This window comes from Brassica napus, chromosome C9 (assembly GCF_020379485.1).
Source record: "Brassica napus cultivar Da-Ae chromosome C9, Da-Ae, whole genome shotgun sequence".
In the NCBI taxonomy this organism is placed as follows: domain Eukaryota; kingdom Viridiplantae; phylum Streptophyta; class Magnoliopsida; order Brassicales; family Brassicaceae; genus Brassica; species Brassica napus.
In genome coordinates this window covers 12,727,120-12,751,948 of record NC_063452.1, presented here as the reverse complement: position 1 = coordinate 12,751,948, position 24,829 = coordinate 12,727,120, and the positions used below count along the sequence as shown (strand labels likewise).

Sequence of the window (24,829 nt, the reverse complement as noted above, 5' to 3'; positions counted from 1 at the left end):
ACTGGCTTGAACAAATGGAGTGGTTTTGTAAAATGTTAAAGATATGATATGCACTGTCGTAGTATCTATTATGTAAAACATAAAAGTTTACTATACATATAGAGACTTTGTTGTATTGGTAATGTACGGAGATTACTGTAGAGGCAACATGCTTTGCAGAACTTAAACTATTATAAGAAAGGGGGACAGTAAACAAATATTAAAAGAATTTTGCTTTTAAGTTTTAAAAGTAGAGTTAAACATCTTTAACTCGAAACTTGTCTGCTAATTCAATGGATAGCTACAAAGTTCATTCCAGTTTTGCATGTCAGACATTGTCGTTTTGTCAGTAAGCGACCAACTAATCACACTATGTTAATGATTCCATATTTAACCGGTTAAAACTCATTTGATTTTAGTTCATTTTTATACTTGCGCAGGTATATTGTTGGTTTAGTAATAGTAAACACACCTGATTTTTGCTTGCTTTTTAAGATTTTTGAGTTCTTCCTAGAATGAAAATAAAAAATAAAATGGAGCTCTTTGTTGTTATTTTTGTTACTTCTGTAATTAGTTCTCAAATGTGAACAAGTCACACTATGTTAATGATTGGTCATGTAGACTGACTGACTTGGACCACGCTTTTTCTTTTTGAAAGCCTGCTCTTTTCCTTTTCGCTAGGAAGAAAATGAAAAAAACTTATTTCCTTTTTTTATTGGCAGTCACATTTATACATAATAATTTATCATCCGTATTGGTCAGACCGTACCTTTGCCTCTGTGGATACGCAAATCATGTATGGCGAGGGACACTTAATACATCTACTATTAGTAACTGCATAACGAATATGTAGTTAAAATTTGTATCTGTTAATTGATATATAACATACTGGGGTTGTATCAAAATCATATGGGATTAATTATACAAAGAAACAATGCAACATACTGTACTGAAAATAGTCCTTTCTCAAAGAAACAAACATAGCTGTAAACTGTAACATGTAATAACTTAAGTTTTTAAAAACATGTAATAACTATTAAATGCTAACTAATTTTATGCAGTTATATAATACTTCGTGTTGATAAAATAACTAATACACTACCATTTTTTTCAAACTTATAATAACAAAAGGTGTAAATCAAAGGTAAACGGAATGCTAATTTTCTATATAATAGCAAGTTAGGGAGATCAATACAAAACCACTAAAAATTATCAAATATATTTTCTGTAGTCTGTAGATGCATTTATCCAAACCACGACAAACACAGCCACCAATTAAATTTAAAATTTACAATGGATCATATATATATTTATTTTATTTTTATCAAACCATTATATATATATATATATATTATCGAGTAAACTGGTATATATATAGTAACACTTTTAATAACAAATAGTTGAAAAAATAAAAGAGTTACCGAAATAGTACAAAGACAGCTAGCTAATACAAGAGCTGAAGCAGCGAATCTATTGTCTCTCCTTGTACCAGGCAAACTAACGTGCTCTCCATTCACGTTACTCTTTGTAGTTTGTACCTTTTCCCCAAACTAATGTCTTCTTGTTTTCTTCGTTGGTTTTAATATGGATTTTTAGTAATAAAATCTTTCAATTGAAGATAAATCGTAAAGAAAAAAAACTCTCAACTAAAGATTCGACGAAAAGAACTTTTAATTAACTTTAATTTTTTTAATTTCAGTCACCTTTCGTTACGGTATTTTAGACGGAAAGCATTGACAAACATTAACGGAATTAAGATTGAGGATTTCTTTCATCAAAATTTTAGTTGAAAGGTTATTTTGTAATCCATTTTTAGTTGAAGGGGTTTACTACTAAATCCCCTTATAATATTAGGTAAAATATTATAGATATATGCATATATTTAGCGGTATAGTAGATCTGCTATACTAGTATAAATGTTTAAAATTAAAATCAAAATGGATTTGTGTCTTTTAATAGAAGTTTTCTAGTGTAATACCTTTTTTCCTGTCAACTACATCACTATAAGATTTAGCACAAAAAAAACTACATAACTATAAGATAGTATATACTATACAGTATATAATATTTTAGTTTGTTTTGAAACTACGTATGGTTAATATTAGGCCTCCAGTGGAATCGATTATCTTAACTGGCTATGTCTACGCAAAGTGACAAATTACTTTTGCATTAAACCATATTTTTATCGCCCACCAAACACGTAAATTTTAAAATATGACCTGATGAAATAGTTTTAAATCTGTAATGTTGGTTGTTAATTTCACCTGTCCTTAAGAAAAAGAAAAAAAAGCTCCATTTCTTGTCTTTATGATTTTCATCACATGATCTTTGTCTATTATTATTATTGTTTTAAATATTCTTCAAAATCAAAATTTTACATTGTTTATATACAAAACTGATTAATTACTTCATTTTGGTTCGATGATTGGTCTTCTTTGAATTGATTAATTGAACTCACAGGCCTTCGTGGATGCTTGGAATATATATTGATGCCACGGTGGAAATGCAGTGCAGACTTATCGTTGTCGCAGCCATTGCATGGAGAAGCTGGTATTAATTGAAAAGGAAATTATGCAGCTGCGAATGCACACGCATTCTAAGGATATTAAAATTTGGAGACGAGAGGGTGATAATTTCAAACCAAGTTTTAAAACAGGTCAGACATGGCAGATGACGAGACTCATATCGCCTGAAGTTTACTAGCACAAATGCATATGGTTTCCTAGTGATACTCCAAAGTTCTATGTTGTCACATCCCGGGCCCGATCCCAATTTTTAGTGACAAGGTCCGTGATGATTTGGCCCATGTAGAGAAAACCCTCCTCTTCTATAAAAAGGAGGCAGCCCCTTAGGTTTTCTCCAGAGACTCAAAACCTAGCGAAGCCCTGCCCAATTAGAGAGAGAGCAGCCGCCGCCCACCAAACCACCACCGGAGCCACCACGAGTCACCGGAGCACCGCCTGCGACCGTGTAATCTCACCGGAGAGGAGATCTCGCCGTGTTTCGATCCCTTCTCGTCGTTTTCTTGAGTTTTCTACTATTTTTCTTCTAGATCCAGCAACTGGTGAGGGTAAGGAAACCCTAATCACTCTCTTTAGATCTCTCATATCTCTTTCTTCTTCTTGATCTCTGATCTAGGGTTTGGGTGGAAACCAACTCTTTTTCTTGTAGATCTGGTTAGTAAGGATCCATAGAACTCAGATCTACATCAACTCTCATCTCATCTCGCAGTTCTAGGCTAAGGTGAGGGCTTGTTGCAATCTCTATCTCCTTCTATTATTATCTCATCATGGTAGAAGTGTCTAGGTTAATCATTCATCCTTATTTGTTACTTTCTATAGATCTACTAATATAAATAACTATACATATGATATATATAACTATCTTGATGCTTGATGTGTGAAAAACATAGATCTATTGCTAAGGTTGTTAAAATATGGTTGAATGATGTTTGAGGATTGAATGTGATGATTGTATTAATTGGGGTTATTATTATACGAGGATGATATCTTCATAATTGGAAGATGTAAATGAGTAAGAGAAAGGCTTTAAGGCCTACGTGTGCCGGTGTAACGTGGTGGAATGACATATATGTATGTCTCGGGCGTTACATCGTTTCTTGTTGGGTTATGTGGCAATCATTTGAGTTGGCATGATTCATCGCCGGAGCGGGCATGCGGCGTGCCTGTAAATGAAGTAATGTAGAAGCGTTATGTCGTGGAGACAACGTGGAACGTATGAACATGGTGGCGAATCAAGCATGAACCGGTGTCGGTAACTTGATTGCGTGAAGGCGTGAGACAGCGTGATGTCGTGGAGACAACGCAACATGAAAGTTCTCGCGCGACAACATGAGGAACGCGTGTACCGATTTAGGTGGCGTGGTCCTCATTGTTGGCACCGCCGGGGTTTATCCTCGTTTCTTGTTGATTGCTTTCGATTTACTGAATGTTAAAGTTAGATGCTTATGCTATGTTGTGTGATGATTGTTGGTGATTGATTTCGGGGCTCCTGGAGCTTCCCTCACTGAGTATTGGTCGAAATACTCAACCCTCCTTTCTTTTTCAGGTGAGTTCGAGGAAGTGCAGGAGTGATCGTCTCGGTGTGGTGCTGGTTTTCGGGTGTTTGGTTTTCTTTAAGTTATTTTATTTTAAGACTTAGTGATTTGGTTTTAAGCGTTTCCTATTCGTTTAGTACTTTTTTGTAAAACATTTGAATTCGATCCTTGGGAATGAGATTTGCGTTGGCCTATTTAAGTATTTTTATTGGTGAAGGCAATGTGAATTCATGCCGTTTCGGTTAAGCGAGATATGGGTGTGACAAGTGGTATCATAGCTGAGGTTATAGCCCCCGTCCTAACCTGGGAGGCTGTAGAGAGGAAACATTTTTTTGTCCGGTTCCTATCGGAATAAAGTTTAAGATCTTTAAAAACTTTCGGATTTTAAAGTTGGTTTGGATTTTAAAGAAGGATAAATGGGGATTTTAAAAGTTAGGTCAAGAGCACCATCGAGACCACTCCTTTACTTTGAACTCATTCATTCGTCATTCATAAACAAGAAAAAGTTCTAAGTGTTAGTTTTGCGTGAACAGGATGGCACCAAGAGGAAGAAGAACCACTAGGGGAAGAGGCACTGCAACACGTGTGGTTCGGGAAGCTAGCCCGACCAATTCTGTGGAAAGTGTGAATGGAACTAACACTGAGACTGATGGTGGAAGCTCAACAAAGGGGAGTCAGCAAAGTGACCAACCAGCAGGATATGCCAAAATGATGGCAGAGTTACAAAGATACCGTGAGCGTTTTGGAGATCAAATGCGTGAAGAATCCGCTGATGGAACACCACACCAGGCTGATGCTCGCGGGTATGTACCGGGTGTTGGAGTGTGTCACCGTCATCCGCCTCCGCCCCCACCGTTTGTGCCAGCTCATGTTCGTGGACCCACCTACTGGGAAGTGATGAAGTATATGTGGGACATGCAAATGGATCATTTCAGTGGGAAGGCCAGTGCCACCTCTGCAGATAACTGGAGGAGGAAGCTGGGGAAGAACTTGGATGCAGCCAGGTGTCCAGCCGAGTTCCGTAGGGAATTGGCTGTTCATTACCTGAAAGACGAAGCCATGATATGGTGGGAAGGTGTCGTGGAATTAGCGCGAGGACGCTATGAGTTGACTTGGGAGGACTTTAAGGATGAGTTCACCCGAGAGTATGTTCCCCCTGAGGCTACAGACAAGATGGAGAACGACTTTGAGAATCTGCGCCAAGGGAACAAGACAGTGAAATAGTATAAGGAAGAGTTCAATCGTTTGAGAAGGTTCGCCCGCAGACGCATGGATGAGCAAGATCTGATTCGAAAATTCATGAATGGACTAAGGGTTGATTTGAAGAACAGGTGTTCCCTTAGGAAGTATGACCGTTTTGCGAAACTTGTTGAGACATCAGCTTTACAGGAGATTGGCTTGGAAGAAGAAAGCAAGCTTACAAGGAGCACTCAGTCAAAGGCGACCAAGCGAACTTGGGAAGTCGCTAATACACCACAAGCCGCAAAAAGTGAAGGAGGAGTAACTTGCCATAGGTGTAATAAGAAAGGACACCACGTAAAGGATTGTAGATTCCCACTGAATGTTCGATGTTATCGTTGTATTAGAGAAGGACACACTTCGAATGCATGTCGTATGCCAGAGCAGGGAGCACCGCAGCAGGGAGCACCGCAGCAGGGAGCTGGGCGCAATGAGCAGTTACCGCCACCACCAAAAAGACAAGATGTGGCTGGACGAGCCTTCGTAGTCGGGGACCACGAAGGAGGAGAACCGATCGTTGGTATGTTTCCTATACCTACTAGTCTAGATGTTTAGTTACAAGTCTTGTTTGGTCCAAGTATAGTAGACTTAGACATAGTTCAAATTGTGTAGGATCGGTTTTAGTTGGGGGAATAAATGTCCATGCCTTATTTGATACTGGCGCAACACATAGTTTTGTGTCTCCCACTTTGACAAAGTGTTGGACCTTTGTGGGCATGTTCATTTCGAACGCCAAAGGAATAGAAACCGCAGGGACTGAGTTAATGAGGTCTACTGGAACGTATGAGGATGTCCCCATCTTCATAGAAGGCATTGAGCTTAATGGAAATTTGGTGGAGATGGAGTTAAACCACTACGAGGTGATCTTAGGCATGGATTGGTTGACATATCACAAGGACGTGATGGATTGCCCAAAGACGCGCGTCTACATCCCTAGGACTGAAGGGAGAATAGTTTTCCAAGGGATAAAGAGAAGTACGGGAATCCCCATCATATCCATGATGCAAGCAGAAGAGTTATTGGAGAAAGGAAGTGAAGCTTATCTCGCCACTATCAACATCAGGGGATCAGATAAGGAAGCCGACTTAGACACCATTCCGGTTGTAGCCGAGTATACCGATGTTTTTGAACCCTTGACAAGACCGCCACCAACGCGAGGTGATGCGTTTACTATAGAATTAGAACCTGGTACGGCACCAGTGTCGAAGGCACCGTATCGCTTGGCACCAGCAGAAATGGCTGAGTTGAAGAAGCAGCTGGAGGATCTAATGGATAAGGGATTCATTAGACCAAGTAGCTCACCATGGGGAGCGCCTGTCCTGTTTGTCAAGAAGCAGGACGGAAATTTTAGAATTTGCATCGATTATCGTGGATTGAACAAAGTGACGATAAAGAATAAGTACCCTCTGCCAAGAATCGACGAGTTGTTGGACCAACTACAAGGAGCGTCATGGTTCTCAAAGATAGATTTGGCATCTGGGTATCACCAAATCTCGATAGCGGAGGAAGACGTAAGGAAGACGGCCTTTCGGACACGTTATGGGCACTATGAGTTCGTAGTAATGCCATTTAGACTTACTAACGCACCGGCAGCGTTTATGAAGTTGATGAACAATGTGTTTCAGGAATACTTGGACAAGTGTGTGATTGTATTCATCGACGACATTTTGGTATACTCTAAGAGCAAAGGAGAGCATGATTGGCATCTAAGAGTAGTATTGAACAAGTTGCGAGAGCAGCAGTTGTACGCAAAGTCAAGCAAGTGTAGCTTTTGGCAGCAAGAGATTGGGTTTTTGGGCATATTGTATCTGAAGCCGGAGTGGCTGTGGATCCAGAGAAAATTATCGCCATTACAAAGTGGCCTACACCTGGAAGTGCTACTGAGGTCCGTAGTTTCCTTGGACTGGCAGGATACTATAGGAAGTATGTGAAGGGATTTGCAAGTACTGCTAAACCCATGACAATGTTAACGGGAAAGGATGTGAAGTTTGTGTGGTCAGACGCTTGTACTAAGAGTTTTGAAAGGCTGAAGGAACAACTAACCCAAACTCCAGTATTGGTATTACCAAGGCCAGGTGTACAATACACAGTTTATACGGATGCTTCTGGAACGGGACTAGGATGTGTGCTTATACAAGAGAAGCAAGTGGTCGCTTATGCATCAAGACAACTGAGACCGTATGAGGTCAATTATCCGACTCATGATTTGGAGTTAGGTGCAGTTGTGTTTGCCCTTAAGATTTGGAAGTCTTATCTCTATGGAGAGAAGGTGCAAGTGTTCACGGATCACAAAAGTTTGAAGTACATATTTACCCAAGGAGACCTGAACCTGAGACAACGCAGATGGATAGAGTTATTAGCGGATTACAATCTAGATATCGTCTACCACCCAGGAAAAGCAAACCAAGTGGCCGACGCCCTCAGCAGACGTAAGGTCGACGTCTCGGAGGCAAAAGAGGTGCAAGAGTTGGTTGCTACTTTGGCTAGTTTACGGTTATGTGCTACTACTGTTGAGGATAGGACAGCTGCATTGGATGCCTTAGATCAAGTAGATTTGTTAGAAAGGATCAGTAAAGCTCAACAAGGAGATGAGTCATTGCAGAGAATGATTTCAAAGGAGGTTGTTGGATATCGTACCACCACAAATGGAACTTATCTATTCAAAAATAGGGTGTGTGTGCCGAATAGTAAGGATCTGAAGGACGAGATCTTGAGACAGGCGCACAACTCTCAGTTTTCTATCCATCCAGGAAGCACTAAGATGTATCAGGAGTTGAAACGCTATTACCATTGGGAAGGTATGAAGCGGGATGTTGCTACTTGGACTTCGCATTGTCAGACTTGCCAGATGGTTAAAGCAGAAAGACAATTACCAAGTGGGCTTTTACAAGAGTTACCATTACCCGAATGGAAGTGGGATATGGTGACAATGGGTTTTGTTACTGGGCTACCAATAACAACTGGGAATAAGGACGCGATTTGGGTAATTGTGGATAGACTCACCAAATCTGCACATTTTCTAGCTATCAAGAAAACTGATGGAGCAGATCGTTTAGCGCAAAAGTATCTGGAAACGGTGGTACGATTGCATGGAGTGCCAGTAAGTATCGTATCAGACCGTGATCCAAAGTTTACTTCGGCATTCTGGCAGGCATTTCAGAAGGCACTAGGTACAAAGGTACACCTTAGCACGGCTTATCATCCACAGACCGATGGACAGTCTGAGCGGACGATACAGATACTTGATGACATGCTAAGAGCCTGTGTACTTGATTGGGCAGGAAAATATGGCCAATTTCTACCATTGGCAGAGTTTGCTTACAACAATAGTTACCATTCGAGCATTGGGATGTCTCCATATGAGGCTCTATATGGGAGACCATGTCGAACTCCATTATGTTGGACAGAAGTGGGGGAGAGCCAAGATTTAGAGCCGGAAATGGTTAAGGAAACCATAGAACAGGTGGAATTGCTCAAGTCTAGACTGAAAGAGGCTCACGATCGACACAAGAGTTATGCTGACCAGAGGAGAAAAGCTTTGGAGTTTGAAGTAGGAGATGAAGTATACTTGAAAATGAGAACCTACCGAGGAACAGCCGAGTACCGCAAGTTGAAAAAGTTGAAGCCAAGATTTTTAGGACCGTATCGCATCATTGAGAGGATTGGAGCAGTAGCATATCGACTTGAGTTACCGCAAGAGTTATCGGATATCCACAATGTGTTTCATGTGTCAGTTCTAAGGAAAGTTGTTCGAGAACCAGAGTTGATTTTACAGCAGCCACCAGAAGATGTTAGTCGCAATTTAACAGCTCAAAGCAAACCAGTTAAAGTCTCAGAGATTAAAGACATGGATGTCCAAGGGAAAGTGACCACGATGATCCGTGTGAGCTGGGAAAGAGATGGAATATGTGAGGAGACTTGGGAGCCAGAGTCACAGATGCGATCGTTTAATCCAGAGTTGTTTTCAAGTGATGAGGTACCAGAGGAGGTTGACGTGAATTCGGGGGCGAATTCTTTTTTAGTGGGGGAGAGTTGTCACATCCCGGGCCCGAGCCCAATTTTTAGTGACAAGGCCCGTGATGATTTGGCCCATGTAGAGAAAACCCTAGGGTTTTCCCCTTCCTCTTCTATAAAAAGGAGGCAGCCCCTTAGGTTTTCTCCAGAGACTCAAAACCTAGCGAAGCCCTGCCCAGTTGGAGAGAGAGCAGCCGCCGGCCACCAAACCACCACCGGAGCCACCGCGAGTCACCGGAGCACCGCCGGCGACCGTGTAATCTCACCGGAGAGGAGATCTCGCCGTGTTTCGATCCCTTCTCGTCGTTTTCTTGAGTCTTCTACTATTTTTCTTCTAGATCCAGCAACTGGTGAGGGTAAGGAAACCCTCATCACTCTCTTTAGATCTCTCATATCTCTTTTTTCTTCTTGATCTCTGATCTAGGGTTTGGGTGGAAACCAACTCTTTTTCTTGTAGATCTGGTTAGTAAGGATCCATAGAACTCAGATCTACATCAACTCTCATCTCATCTCGCAGATCTAGGCTAAGGTGAGGGCTTGTTGCAATCTCTATCTCCTTCTATTATTATCTCATCATGGTAGAAGTGTCTAGGTTGATCATTCATCCTTATTTGTTACTTTCTATAGATCTACTAATATAAATAACTATACATATGATCACTACAAGAAAAATGGGTTTTAATAGCAGACCGGAATAGCGTTTGTATATTTCGAGACGCTATGTTAGAGTTGTGAACTGAAAAAAAATTAAGGGTATGTTTAAAGATGAAATAGGAGTGTATAATAGCAATAAATGATTAAAAGTGTTATGGTTGAGTTTCGCGGTTATACCCGGGACACTTGGTAAAATTTTGGCTCCTAAACAAGATTAGTGTCGAAAAAAACCCAAATGATTAGGGTTACGATCTTCCCTCTCTCTCGTATCTCCTTGCCTCTTTTGTGCTGGAAAGAATCAATCTCAATCTCTATCACTTCTAATTTCATTTTTAATTCCTAAGCTCTTACCTTTTCTCATCTCGAATCCACTTTCTCGTAATGTCGAATCCATTTTCAATTCCTCTTCTCTTGTCGTAATCCATTCCCAATCCGTCGAAGGTGAGTTCGCTTTTACTAACCCATCAGATTATATTTTGATTTTCTTTTTCTTATATATGTTTTAGTGTTATTGCATTGTCAATTGATGTGTTTCTGTATACTATTTTGCAGGAAGGATTTCGTTTGTAGATCTTCGGATTAAGGTCCATTTTCTTCTTTTCATCTCTCTTTTACTTAGTTTTTTTTCTTTCTATTTTAACACAATTCTCTTATTTTGTAGCTGACTCGAAGCAAAATTGAAGAGATTTTATCGAAAGGTAAAAACAAGTGACACTATCATCTTTTATTTACAAAACTCGTTCTGTTTTGGTTTTCTGAGTTGATAAAGTGAGCGTCTTGTATGTACAATTGCTCGGAGCGGTAACATGGATAAATCGTGGGTCTGGTTACCAAGGTATTAACTTCACTTCACTATCTTTTAGAAATTGTTTTGTGTTGATCTCATTTATTTGGTAGACTGAATGTTGTATTCTCATTTGTTCTACATGACAGGAATATCCTTGAGTATGAGACTGGAGCTAGTGAATTTGTGTCTTCTTCATCAAGACGTTTAGGAGATCCAGCTGAAATGTTCTGCCCTTGTGTTGATTGTCGCAATGTCTGCCATCAAGCTTGTGAGACAGTTTTGGAGCACCTGGTGATTAGAGGAATGGATCAGAAGTACAAGAGTTGTGTGTTTTGGACAAAACACGGGGAGACAAGACCAGATAAGTCAGCTGATGTGTACTCATCTGAAAATGAGGCTTACGAGTTGTTCAGAACGACTTTCTTGGCAAGTGAAGGCAATGAGACTGCTGAACAAGAGAATGCATGAGCGTTTGAGGGGCCTGACAGTCCAGAAGAGGCTGAGTTCAGAAAGAAGTTAGAGGATGCAGAAACTCCGTTGTACCCGGAGTGTGAGAAATTTTCAAAAGTTGCTGCAATCATGGGACTTTACGGGATAAAGGTGAAGAGTGGGATGTCTGAGAACTATTTTGATCAGCTACTGTCCTTGGTTCATGACATGCTTCCCGGTGAAAATGTGCTACCTAAGTCTACTGATGAGATGAAGAAGTTTCTGAAACAGTTTGGTTTTGGCTACGACGTCATCCACGCCTGCAAGAATGACTGTATTTTATATAGAAAATAGTATGAAGATGCGGTCAGCTGTCCAAGATGTAGTGAATCAAGATGGGAGAAGGATAAGCAATCTGGTGAGGAGAAGAAAGGGGTTCCTGCTAAGGTGCTTAGGTATTTCCCGATCAAAGACAGGTTCAGGAGAATGTTTAGATCAAAGCGGTTGGCTGAGGAGTTGTGTTGGCACTCCACTAATGCTTCTGAAGATGGAACTATGCGACATCCAGTGGATTCGTTGACTTGGGTGCAGATAAACAACAAATGGCCAGAGTTCGCAGCTGAGGCAAGAAACCTAAGACTAGGTATTTCAACCGATGGCATGAATCCATTCTCCATCCAGAACACCAACCACAACACATGGCCTGTTCTCTTGGTCAACTACAATATGTCTCCAACGCAGTGTATGAGGTCCGAGAACATTATGTTGACCATGCTAATTCCTGGCCCAACCGCACCTAGCAACAATATTGATGTATATCTACAACCATTGATGGAAAACTTGCAGGAACTGTGGACAGAAGGTATACAAGTTTATGACGCCTTTAAGAAGGAGAGTTTCACTCTTAGAGCCATGTTGCTGTGGAGTATCACAGATTACCCTGGTTTAGGAACTTTAGCTGGTTGTAAAGTGAAGGGCAAGCAAGCGTGTAATGTCTGTGGGAAGGATACACCACATAGGTGGCTAAAGTTCAGTCGTAAACATGAAGAACAGGAGGCGGCTCATGCCTAGTCATCCATACAGACGAAAGAAAGGATGGTTTGACAATACGGTTGAGGTTGGTTCTGCAAAGAGGATTCAGAGCAGTTCAGAAATATTAGACAGTATAAGGGACTTTAAAAACGATTTTGGAAAACTCTTACCTAAGAAGAGTAAGAGAAAGAGGAGTGAAGGAGGTGAGGATGATGTTGTTTCAGCTGAGGAGTACGAAGAAGATCATGATATGTGGCGGTGGAAGAAAAAATCTATTTTCTTTGTTACCTTATTGGAAGGTATTTTATTTGATTTACCTTCTTTAACCTATCTTATTAGTCTGAAATTGTTAATATTATTTATGCTAAATACTTGTAAAATTTCTTGTAGGATATGCCTGTGAGGCATAACATCGACGTGATGCACGTGGAGAAGAGTGTGAGCGATGCCCTGTTGTCTATTCTGATGAATAGTTGCAAATCAAATGATGGCCTGAAAGCGAGAAAGGATTTAGAAGATATGGGTATTCGAAGCAGCTTACATACACAAGTAAGGAGGAAGAGAATTTATCTGCCTCCAGCTGCGTATTGGCTCTCTAAAGAAGAAAAAAAAAATTCTGCAGAAGATTATCCAACTTCAGAGGCCCTGATGGATATTGTGCAAATATATCCAATTGTGTCTCACTGGATCCTCCTTCTATTGGCGGCATGAAGTCACATGACCATCATGTTCTTATGCAGAATCTGTTTCCGGTTGCGTTGAGAGGTTTACTCCCAAAAGGACCTCGGATTGCAGTGAGTCGTATGTGCAATTACTTCAACAGAATCTGTCAACGCGTTCTTGATCCTGAGAAGCTACTTGCTCTAGAAATAGAGATTGTGGAGACAATGTGCCAGTTAGAGAGATTCTTTCCACCTTCATTGTTTGATATCATGTACCACCTTCCACTGCATCTGGCGAGAGAAGCACGATTGGGTGGCCCTGTACACTTCAGGTGGATGTATCCATTTGAGAGGTAAGTATATTGTTTTCATTAGAAGCTTAATTATTATATGAAGCGAATTTCAATATTTTAACCATCTTGATTTGCAGGTATATGAAGACACTGAAAGCTTTTGTGAAGAATTTTGCAAGACCTGAAGCTTGTATGGCAGAGGGTTATCTAGCTGGTGAATGTCTTGCATTTTTTATGGAGTTCTTACAGAAATCGGTACCAGTTGAGGAACCAATGACAAGAAATGAAGATTTAGAGGCACATGATAATGTACTTGAAGGGCGCCCTCTGCAAAAAGCTACAGAAGTGAAACTTACTGATAAGGAGAGAGATGTAGCTCATCGTTATGTCCTCATGAATACTGCAGTGATGGATCCTTATGTTCAGTAAGTGTGGATATAGATATTTTATGTTTTACTATCAGTGTAGATAACTGTAGATGAAGATATTTTTGCCTTTACAGGATGCATTTAGAGGAACTTCAAGCAAAAGATGGAAGATGTGCAAGAAATGGTACCATATTATGGAAAACTCATACAGAAAGGTTTTCAACATGGATAAAAGATAAGGTATGTGATCTGGTCATGGTAATGATATTGATATGTGATCTGGTAATGATATTGATATGTGATCTGTTCATGCTAGATACCAAATAACTCAAAGGATCATTCTCAGCGGCTCAGATGGCTTGCGTTTGGACCAAGGAATGTCGCACACACCTACAAGGGATATATAGTTAATGGACATCGATACCAGACAGACGATGTCAAAAGGAAGACTCAGAACTGTGGGGTTTCAAATGAAGCATTCTCCATGTGCAGAGCTAGTGCGAAAGATTCTAATCAAATGGCGGACATGGTAGCATACTATGAAGTCATAAAGGAGATCATATTGCTTGATTACCACATGTTTCATGTGCCTCTGTTTAAGTGTAGTTGGGCACATAAAGGGAAAGGTGTTAAAGAGGAAGACGGTTTTACACTTGTGAATCTCCACACGAACCAGTCAGCATTTGTTAATGATCCATACATTCTGCCTTCTCAAGCTAAACAAGTTTTTTACTCAAGAGAGGATGACAGCTCTCCTTGGTATGTTGTTATGAGAGCACCTCCGAGAGGATATCATGAGTTAGAGACTGAAGAGGAAATTTTCCCTGCAACGTTAACAGTCCAGCATGATGAAGATATTGGAGATCACGCTTCAGATGACGAGAGTTTTGTGTTAGGAATGATTGTGGGGGTATTATTCTTTGAGATTAATAATAAGTTTGTTGTTGTAACAGGTAAACTGATACAATGAACGAGAATGCTGTTACTGAGAAGGCGCGTCGCAGTAAACGTCAAGCAGGCCTTGCTGTTAGTCATGTGGTGTCTTTAACTACCAAGAAACAGAAGAAGAATTGCCCGAAGAAGAATGTGGAACAGGAGTCACAACACGATGAACTCGAGCAACATACCGGTTCAGAAGAAGTGGAACAAGAACCAGAAACTATAGAAGCCGAAGAAGAAAATGATGATGATGAAGCACAACCACCCGAAGAACATGATCAGTACGAAACACAACCAGCTGAAGAAGAACATGACGAGGAAAATGTACAAGACGAAGAAGAAGAAGAAGTCATTCCTAGCTCTGAGACACAAACACAGCAATCTGATAACCAAGTGAAGAAGACTAGAGGTCCAACTAAAATACGAAAAGTGGCGAAACATATAGAGGACAAGGTAGATGTGGAGTTCAATTCTTTGGGAGAGCATGTTGGCCGTGGATCAGTGACACTGTCCTCATTCCTTGGTCCTCTTGTGAGAGAGCATGTGCCTGTATTGCTAGATGACTGGAGACATCTGGAAGAGAAAACAAAAGACGCTCTGTGGGAGGAAATACAGGTAATTCTGTTACCTATGTATATACATACACACGAGTTCAGTATTAATATGAATATTATGTACAGGGACGATTCAACTTGACAGAAGACTGGCAAAAGGATGTAGTCTTTAAGCAGATGGGTTGTTTGTGGAGGGCCTCTAAATCTAGACTCTCTTCCATAGTTAGAGCAGCAAAAAACAAGGCGCAACTACAGATAATTAAACCCAGCAACATACAATCGGTAACAGCTTGGAACAATTGGGTGAAAGGAAGATGTACCGCAGCTTTTCAGGTAACATTTTGTGTCTTGCGTATTTACATTTGGGTTATGTAAGTAACATTTATTAAAAAATGGTATTTGGTTTATGTAGGAGCAAAGTAATAAGTACAGGGAACTCAGGAAGGCTCAAATTCCCCACACCACTAGTCAAAAAGACATGAATCGGCTTGCAGAGGAGATGGTATGTTTTACAATTTGAAATAATAATTGGTGTGTTATTGGGTTTATGAGATCTGATGACAACTACTTTATTTAACTTGTAGAAAAAAAAACAGTTCTGATCCTAAGCTAGTCACTAGAACTAAGGTTTGGGTCGCTGGTCATACACATTTTGATGGAACACCCGTTCGTCAAGAATTTGCAGATACAATAGTAAGATTACTTGTAACAATAATATTGTTGGCTATAGAATACAATTTACATAACTTGTGTAATTTTTAATTGCAGGAGAAGATAAAGAGAATTGACAGTGAAATGGAATCAAGTTCAGCAGATAATATCGGTGAAGATGCTGTCACTCAGGTTCTAAGAAAAGATAAGCCATGAAGAATTAGGGGGTTGGGACGAGGGGTTACTGTAACCAAGTTGGCATTCTTACATGCTAGAGATTCACATGTCAAGCAACTTGAAGCAACTCAAGCAGAACTAATCAACAAGGTTCAAGATTTGCAAAATGTGGTTCAAGACTTGGCTGGTAAAAAGGTAACTTCGTTATTCTTCTTGTTTTATTATTCAAACTTCTGATATGTATAAGGTTGTAACAAAAATGATTGTGGTTGTTGGGTATAGGAAAAAAACGGATTTGATTCTAATTCTGAGAGAAGCGATGTGAGCAAGGGGGGAGGAATAAGGTGCCAAATACTGGATTGGGTTTCGAATGATGATTTGGTTGTTGCTGAAGGAGAATTCTACTCTAGTGAGTCCACATATAAGATTGGTCGCATTCAACTGGGTTCTAATGCGGCTGCTGTTATAGTGAAGTCTGTATCAGTCGTAACAGCGCCTATATGGAGACCTACTCCAACTTGTGTATCGCTTAGTCAGGCTGTTGGAGTCAAAATTGCATGGCCATCTGAGAAGCTCATCTTGGATGATGGCATTGACATTTCAAACAATGGCAACAACGACGAGTCAGAGATAAATAAATTCCGTCCTCCAACGTTTGATAATCATTCATTAATGTACTCCTGAAATGTGTGAATATATTTTACATGATTCAGGATGTAGCTGCATCTTTAGGAAATGTTAAAATATTTGATTACTGGAAAATAGAAGAGGAGTTGATAGCTGAGGGTGTCTTGTTGACAACCGAACCTACTCACCTCGTCAACCAAATTACACTGGGACCGAATGCAGCAGTTCTTAGAGTCAAAATGGTTTTTAAACCTAATGCCTATATCTGGAGACCTACACCTGAAATGACAAAGATGGGTGATGCAGTACATGGGACAATAGTGTGGCCTCTAGATAAGATATGACTACCTGATCAAAATTCGCCTACTGATCAACATTCACCTACTGAATCAAACAAGATATCCAATCAGGTAAGTTTGTAAATTCTTAGAAGGTGATTAGATATTGAATTGTTAGGTTGCCGGTGTTGATATTGTGGTGAATGTGTTTCTCTTTGTTGGTTTTAGAGTGGTGGTAACAGCACTAGTAGTAGCAACAAAGGTGGCAAACAGAAGGTTGCTCTCTTGGACTGTCATAACTTAGGACAGAGAGTTGCTTTAGGTCGTGTGTTCTCAACTGATCCAGCAGAGAAAGTGCATTTCGTTCCTTTAGGTCCCAATGCTACGAAGGTTTGGGTAGAGGTTTCCGAGTTCGATGGGGCTCGAGTGTGGAGGCCAAACTCTGAAATCGAATTCATGGGTGATGCAGTAGGAAGCACCGTGGCTTGGCCAAATGATAAGATTGTGTATCTCTAAGGATTACAATGTTGCTTTAGTGTGAACTTATAATGTAATCTCTAAGGATGTGTGAACAACTATGTAATCTGTTTAAGTTGAATCTATGAAATTTATGTTTATTTATATAAGTTGATGTTTTGTTTCAAAATCCCAGAAAACGAATTTGTGTAAATTTAAAAATATAAATATATAAAAATTAAAATTTAAAATATATAAATATATTAACATTATATATACAACACAAATGAAACTGCTATAGTAGTACATATATACATTGCACTTTGGTAACTGCTATAGTAGAATTAACTAAAACAAACAGAAAACGCTATTTATAAAATTAGTAATAGCAGTAAAAAGACGCTATTAAATAATATTTAATTGCAGAAATAAAAGCGCTATCGTAGCGGAAGAAAAGATAGCACAACGAAATACCGCTATTTAATGTCCTCGACCTATTATGACGGGCGATGATACAACGCTTAACAAACCGCTATCCTATCGTTAGATAGCGTTATTCGTCCGCTATAAAAACGCGTTTTTCTTGTAGTGGATATATATAAATATCTTGATGCTTGATGTGTGAAAAACATAGATCTATTGCTAAGGTTGTTAAAATATGGTTGAATGATGTTTGAGGATTGAATGTGATGATTGTATTGATTGGGGTTATTATTATAAGAGGATGATATCTTCATAATTGGGAGATGTAAATGAGTAAGAGAAAGGCTTTAAGGCCTATGTGTGCCGGTGTAACGTGGTGGAATGACATATATGTATGTCTCGGGCGTTACATCGTTTCTTGTTGGGTTATGTGGCAATCATTTGAGTTGGCATGATTCATCGCCGGAGCGGGCATGCGGCGTGCCTGTAAATGAAGTAACGTAGAAGCATTATGTCGTGGAGACAACGTGGAACGTATGAACATGGTGGCGGATCAAGCGTGAACCGGTGTCGGTAACTTGATTGCGTGAAGGCGTGATACAGCGTGATGTCGTGGAGACAACGCAACATGAAAGTTCTCACGCGACAACATGAGGAACGCGGGTACCGATTTAGGTGGCGTGGTCTCATTGTTGGCACCGCCGGGGTTTATCCTCGTTTCTTGTTGATTGCTTTTGATTTACTGAATGTTAAAGTTAGATGCTTATGCTATGTTGTGTGATGATTGTTGGTGATTGATTTCGGGGCTCCTGGAGCTTTCCTCACTGAGTATTGGTCGAAATACTCAGCCCTCCTTTCTTTTTCAGGTGAGTTCGAGGAAGTGCAGGAGTGATCGTCTCGGTGTGGTGCTGGTTTTCGGGTGTTTGGTTTTCTTTAAGTTATTTTATTTTAAGACTTAGTGATTTGATTTTAAGCGTTTCATATTCGTTTTAGTACGTTTTTGTAAAACATTTGAATTCGATCCTTGGGAATGAGATTTGCGTTGGCCTATTTAAGTATTTTTATTGATGAAGGCAATGTGAATTCATGCCGTTTCGGTTAAGCGAGATATGGGTGTGACATGTCCTGTCTGGCTGTCTTGGATAGTGATGCATAACAGGCTGGCTGTACTGGTGATCGTGTTCTGAAATAGAATTCGCTGGCAGACGCGAAATGCATACTTTGTTCCCATCCACTTAAAACGCTAGAACATTTGTTTTTCTGCTGCCCTTTCTCGGAAGAAAAATGGAGTAATCTCTCCAGGAGTATTCTTCGAACAAGCTATTCATGTTCTTGGGACATAATTATGAAAACTCTGGTTAATGGAGTAAGAGATAAGACACATATGTTTCTGTTACGATATGTGTTTCAAGCAGCTGTACATTTGATATGGAGGGAGAGAATTGGACGCAGACATGGCAAAAATCATCAGACTGCGACTATAATCTTTGGTTTCATCCACAAACTGGTTCGAAAAGGATCCGTCACTCATCCGAGGAAGACGAACCCGCTTTGATAAGGCTATGATAGCTTGGTTTGCTTCCCGACAGTCCTAGCAAACTACTTTAGGCTCAACTTTTTTTCCATTTCTATTCATACTAGAACAATGACAACCATACCACACATGATGTAATTTTTTTTTTGTATAAATTTTATATTCTTAAAAAAAAAACTAATTAATTCAGCTGAACATACACCTATCCCTTATATATTAATTGAGAAACATTACAACCTTTAAGTATAGCCACGTGCCATCACCAAAATGAAATTCAAAATCCTTAGAAAATATGTTCATCTAATTAAGTATATATTATACTTTTCATTAAACTAATCATAAAAACTACTGAATTACCAAATATGACTAATATATATATGACAATTAATGATTCTAATAATAAAGATTTGATAACAATTTATATCTCATCCACATTTTTTGTTTAATTTTATATTATTAAAATAAGTTAAACAATCAAATTAGCTATAAAATATAATTTTTTTCGTATATATTATATTTTAAATTTTAAAAAGCGACAAAATTACTAAAACTGTTAAAATTATTATGTTAAAAATTAATGATCAATGGTTTAACATCCCTCATATATTAATAGAGAAACATTTAAAAAGTTTAGAACATGTAGTTTGTACTAACTAAAAAAATATTATGCTGAGTTGTCACGTAATTAAAATGTTAATTTGTTTATATGGCGGCTTGAAAATCAATTGGGAATTTTGTTAGTCCAAAATTAAATTGGTAGAGAATGTTATATTATATAGTATGTCTATTATGGACCATTCATTTATCAAATTGAAATTTATTATATATTATTTCCTTAAATAAAACCTACGGAATTACTTAATATGATTATGATATATATAATAATTAATGATTTTAAATAACGAAGATTTAATAATCTGTATACTTTCTATCATTTTTGTTTAATTATTTATTATTAGAATAAATTACACAATTATATTAATCATATATTTAAAAATTATTGTTTTTGTATATGTTGTATTTTGAATTTTTCAAAACGAGTATAAATTACTAAAACTGTTAAAAATCTCACATAAATTTTTGTGATCAATGTTTAATTTTTTTCTATAATAAGATACAACGATAATAAAATCATATAAATAAATAATTTTATTTTAATAGGTGTTTATGTTAATATATATATATATACTTCATATCGTTTACATTTAATTATATATCATATACGATATATAAGATTGATTGTTTTGATTTATTTATCCTAAAATGATTGTGAATAAACACGAGCAGTCATTTGATTTATATGTGCAAGCCAATTTATTACATAATAGTAACTGATTTCTTAGTTATTTAATATATAATTATTATTATATTATTTCATAATATGCAGAAAAATATATTATAAGTAATAAGTATAAAATATTTATCTGCACAAGACGCATATCTTAACCTAAGTATGTATCTCTTTAATAATTTTGAATCTTAAACATTTTCTAAATCCCAGGCCAAAATAAAAGAAAGAAATGAGAATAAACTCAAAAATCAATATTTATATCGAACAATAACCAAAATGACACAAAAAAGAAAAAATATCGAAGATATATAGGATTGGCACGTGAACGTAAACTTCTCATAACTATAATTAACTTTTAAATTGTTAAATCATGATATAAAACCGAGCTGACATAATTTCATTATAACCAAATAGTAGGTATGAGATTATTCGGCCCAAATGTTAGGCTTTTATGCGATAAATAATATTTTGACATAAAATATTTTTAAAAGGGATCAGTTAATTAGTAAACAAATTATGTAATTAATAAATTTTTTTTTAAAATTTTGTTTAAAGACCAAAAATATTAATTCGATTAATAATATAAATTTTATTTTCCATACTATATTTTTTAAATAATTTTGAGATAAATTTATACTGCGCATGTCTTATTGACATAATTAAATTGGGTCACATGTTGGAAGAGCCCACTAGTCATAGGAATACAATACAACCATAATATATGGGATTTAATGCTTGATTACACTCGCCTTACGAGGGTATGAATATCCAAATTTCTGAACCCATAACAAGTCTAAAATCAATATTCGTAAGCCTCAATTCAAGAAACAATTCATACAAATACATTCACAAGTCACAACCATATTCTAAAGTTATTAAATTTTCTACCAAGTTATTTAACTATTGATTACAAGATGATCAAATGTAGCAGAATCACACATCAGAGTATACTATAACAGAACAACATATTTTCGGAAAAACCATAAGGAAAGTTAAATCCGTATGTGAGTTAAAAACTGTAATGTTATCACTATCCCTATATTGTAGATGTTAGTGTTACATCCCTTTCTTTGATTTATACATTGATAGTTAATGATCCAGAAACTTTTTAAATCAAACGATATCTAATGATTAGTAAACATAAAATATGATTAAATCTAAGAAAAGGGCTACTGAAATGGAATGAAACAAAAAGGATTGATGATAGTGTAGTGAGATGGTCTCCACACATTGTACCTTGCAACCTCCAAAATAAAAGTCGTCATCACAGTGTCGTGGCTCATGAGTCCTTTGGGCTTTGGCCCACACTACAAACAAAATGTCGTTGAAAAATTTAATCGCTTCTCGACAAGCAAAACAATTTACTTTTCGAGTTTTTATCAATAAATTACATCGTTTTCTTCTTTTAAGAAAGTAACAAATTAAGAAAACAATAATAAAACATTTCAGATTTTAACGGGATAATGATAAATTCGAGAAAAAACGAGCATCTTTGTTATTACCAAAGGCCAATAATATCCACAGTGATGACGATAAACCCATCGATAAAAACCACAGAAAGTAAATATAATAATTGTAAACTAAAAATCAGCACTAAAATCTAAGCGATGCGCATTTATTAACTTCTGGCACTGTCAATTACATTCACGAGACTCGAGCAACTACCTCCAAAATCTCCGGTCAGGGTCCGTTAAAACCCGGTTTAACCGAAAACCCGACCCGGTTTTCGTCTTTATCCTCCTTCTGCAGTGATAGAGCATCGCCACTCTCTCGTTTGAGCCTGAGATTTTGACCCGACCCGATTAGGTTTAACCCGAAAACCCGACCCGGGTTCAGTCTTTTATGCTCCTTCCGCAGTGATACCATCGCCAGTCTCTCTCTAGTTTGAACCTGAGATTTTGACCCGACCCGACCCGACCCGGTTTTCGATCCTAACCGTCATGGACTTCTCTACAACGACGACGACTACTTCCACGGCGGCGAACGGTTACAGCTCGCCGCGAGACTCATCAATCCCTTCGAGCTTCACGAAGTTCAACTCCGCTTTAACGGCGGGCCTTCTCAATCCGATGTCTCCTCCTCCTCCTCCTCCGGCGATGCTCGACAAGTCCCGAGCGAGCCCGACGCTATTCGAGATGATGTCCAGCGAAGCCGGATCTCCGGTTCAGATCCAGAACCTCGCGCTTCCGTCTTCGTCGAGGACGACGAACGCGAACAGGAGCCATCTCGTCATCTCGGCTCAGGACAAGCAGGCGCTCGCAATGCAGCGGATTTCGAATCTTTTAATGACTCGGAGCCCCGGGAACCAGTTCAACGACCCGGCTTCGAGCGACGTGAAGCTGACTCTGAGCTCTAAAGACGGGATTAGCATCACGATGTGCGTGCACAGGCAGATTCTCGTAGCTCACAGTAGGTTCTTCGCTGTGAAGTTGTCTGATCGATGGTCCAAGCAGCAGATGGCGCCGTCGTCGTCTCCCTACATTGTCGAGATCTCTGATTGTGATGACGTGGAGGTTTATATAGAGACGTTGATGTTAATGTACTGTAGGGATCTAAGGAAGAAGATGATGAGGCAGGACGTGTCTAGGGTTCTTGGTATCTTGAAGGTTATTTGTTAAAAACTTTATAATGAAAGATTGGAATCTTGAAATCTCAGATTGTTGTTTCTGTTCAGGTTTCGGCAGCGATTGGGTTTGATGCTGGAGTGCTGTCGTGTTTGGAGTATTTGGAAGCAGCACCGTGGTCTGAAGATGAAGAACATAGAATTGCTTCGTTGTTGTCTGAGCTACACCTTGAGAACGTAGGAGCAACAGAAGTTTTGAGAAGGGTCTCTGTAGAAGCTAGTCAGAACAATGGCAGCAACGATGAGGTGCTTCTGAATCTTTTGCATATAGTTCTCGAGGGGAAAGACGAGAAGGCGAGGCGTGACATGAAGACGCTTGTTTCGAAAATGCTTAGAGAGAACTCGTCTGGTAATGATCTTAGGAAAGAGTCACTGTATCTGGCTTGTGATGGTTGTTTGCATAAGCTTAAGCGTCAGTTTCTACAAGCGGCGGAGTCTGATTTGGAGAATGTAGATCAGATAGCGAGACAAGCGGATAACCTGCATTGGATTTTGGATATTTTGATCGATAGACAGATCGCAGAGGATTTTCTTGTGATGTGGGCTTCTCTCTCTGAGCTGTCTGACGTGCACGGTAAGGTTCCCGTTGTTCACAGGTTTGAGATTAGCAGAGTGACGGCGAGGATCTTTGTTGGGATTGGAAAGGGGCAGATTCTGACACCGAAGGAAGTGAGGTGTTTGTTGCTGAGGAACTGGTTGACACCTTTCTATGACGATTTCGCGTGGATGAAGAGGGCGTCGAAAGGGCTGGATCGGTATTTAGTGGAGGATGGTTTGAGCAATACCATTCTCACTCTTCCTCTTGCTTGGCAGCAAGAGTTTTTCTTGGCGTGGTTTGATCGGTTCTTGAACTCGAACGACTGTCCTAATATCCAGAGAGGCTTTGAAGTTTGGTGGAGACGGGCGTTCTGGAGAAGGAAAGAACAGAGTCAGGAGGAGCCTGCTCGGCTAAGAAACATAGCTTCAGCCACTGATAACTCTTGAGAGATCTGTTAAACCATGTGTTTATTCCACGTCTACCTTTGCCTTGTTTCTTAAGGATCAGACAATGGGGAAGAAGATGAATCTAAATCCAAAAGTGAAGGTAATCTGAGGTCTTGAACTCGGGATTGGGGATTGATGAATGGAGGGAGGTGTGCAAGCTTTATCGGAATTTAAGACATCTATCACGATTAGAATTAGTTTTTGCATGAACATGATCGTTGGAAGTAGTTTTCATTTTGATTGAAGCAGAGCTCGATTTTTGTACATCTCTCTCTCTTAAGTTTTCTTAATTTCCAATGTATCTGAAAAGTAACTTTGAAGTCGAACCCTTCTCTATGTTTTCTCTGCTTTTGTTACGGTTTTAATTCTGATTATAATCTTGGTCAATTTATCACGCATCTAGATGAGGTTCTTTGTCTTCTTGTTTCGTACTACTAAAATGATGTTGAAAATCTATTGCTTCACGTACACCATTTGAGGACATTTTAAGTTTGTAGTAAGTACATAAACAAAGACTCGAAGGTATCATGCCATAACAGAAAGAACATTAGCAAATGTTTTCAATCTCAAGTATGGTCTTGAAGCTAATATCTTCATTAACAACGTTATGCCTGATACGGACATCAAAAACAGTGACTACCTGAAGAAACAAAGGGTATACTACAGATGTGTATATACAAGAAAACAACGGTATTCTGACGGACATTCCGACGGAAAATGAAATCCTCGGAATTTCCTCGGAATATACCGACGGAATTCCGAGGAAATATCAACCCGT

General features: G+C 38.9%; 2 protein-coding genes across 2 annotated transcripts; both read left to right on the top strand.

Annotated features, from left to right (window-relative positions):
* Positions 1 to 5,305: 5,305 nt before the first annotated feature.
* Positions 5,306 to 7,414, top strand: LOC125592481. The gene is made up of 2 exons (XM_048767672.1): positions 5,306 to 5,795; positions 5,888 to 7,414. The coding sequence occupies exons 1-2, from the start codon at positions 5,306 to 5,308 to the stop codon at positions 7,204 to 7,206; spliced, it is 1,809 nt and encodes a 602-aa protein (XP_048623629.1). The 3' UTR covers positions 7,207 to 7,414.
* A 14,638-nt stretch (positions 7,415 to 22,052) lies between these two features.
* On the top strand, positions 22,053 to 24,438 carry LOC106392204 (BTB/POZ domain-containing protein At1g63850). Its single transcript, XM_013833002.3, has 2 exons — positions 22,053 to 23,050; positions 23,119 to 24,438. The coding sequence occupies exons 1-2, from the start codon at positions 22,385 to 22,387 to the stop codon at positions 24,049 to 24,051; spliced, it is 1,599 nt and encodes a 532-aa protein (XP_013688456.2). The 5' UTR covers positions 22,053 to 22,384; the 3' UTR covers positions 24,052 to 24,438.
* The last annotated feature ends 391 nt before the right edge of the window (positions 24,439 to 24,829 follow it).

What these genes read in the sequence shown, in the direction of transcription:
- LOC125592481 (XM_048767672.1), top strand. Translation starts at nt 5,306, where the DNA reads ATGGATGAGCAAGATCTGATTCGAAAATTCATGAATGGACTAAGGGTT. An exon ending in AGGAGGAGAACCGATCGTTG is followed by an intron (nt 5,796 to 5,887) that starts GTATGTTTCCTA and finishes CAAATTGTGTAG; the next exon opens with GATCGGTTTTAGTTGGGGGA.
- LOC106392204 (XM_013833002.3), top strand. Translation starts at nt 22,385, where the DNA reads ATGGACTTCTCTACAACGACGACGACTACTTCCACGGCGGCGAACGGT. An exon ending in GGGTTCTTGGTATCTTGAAG is followed by an intron (nt 23,051 to 23,118) that starts GTTATTTGTTAA and finishes GTTTCTGTTCAG; the next exon opens with GTTTCGGCAGCGATTGGGTT.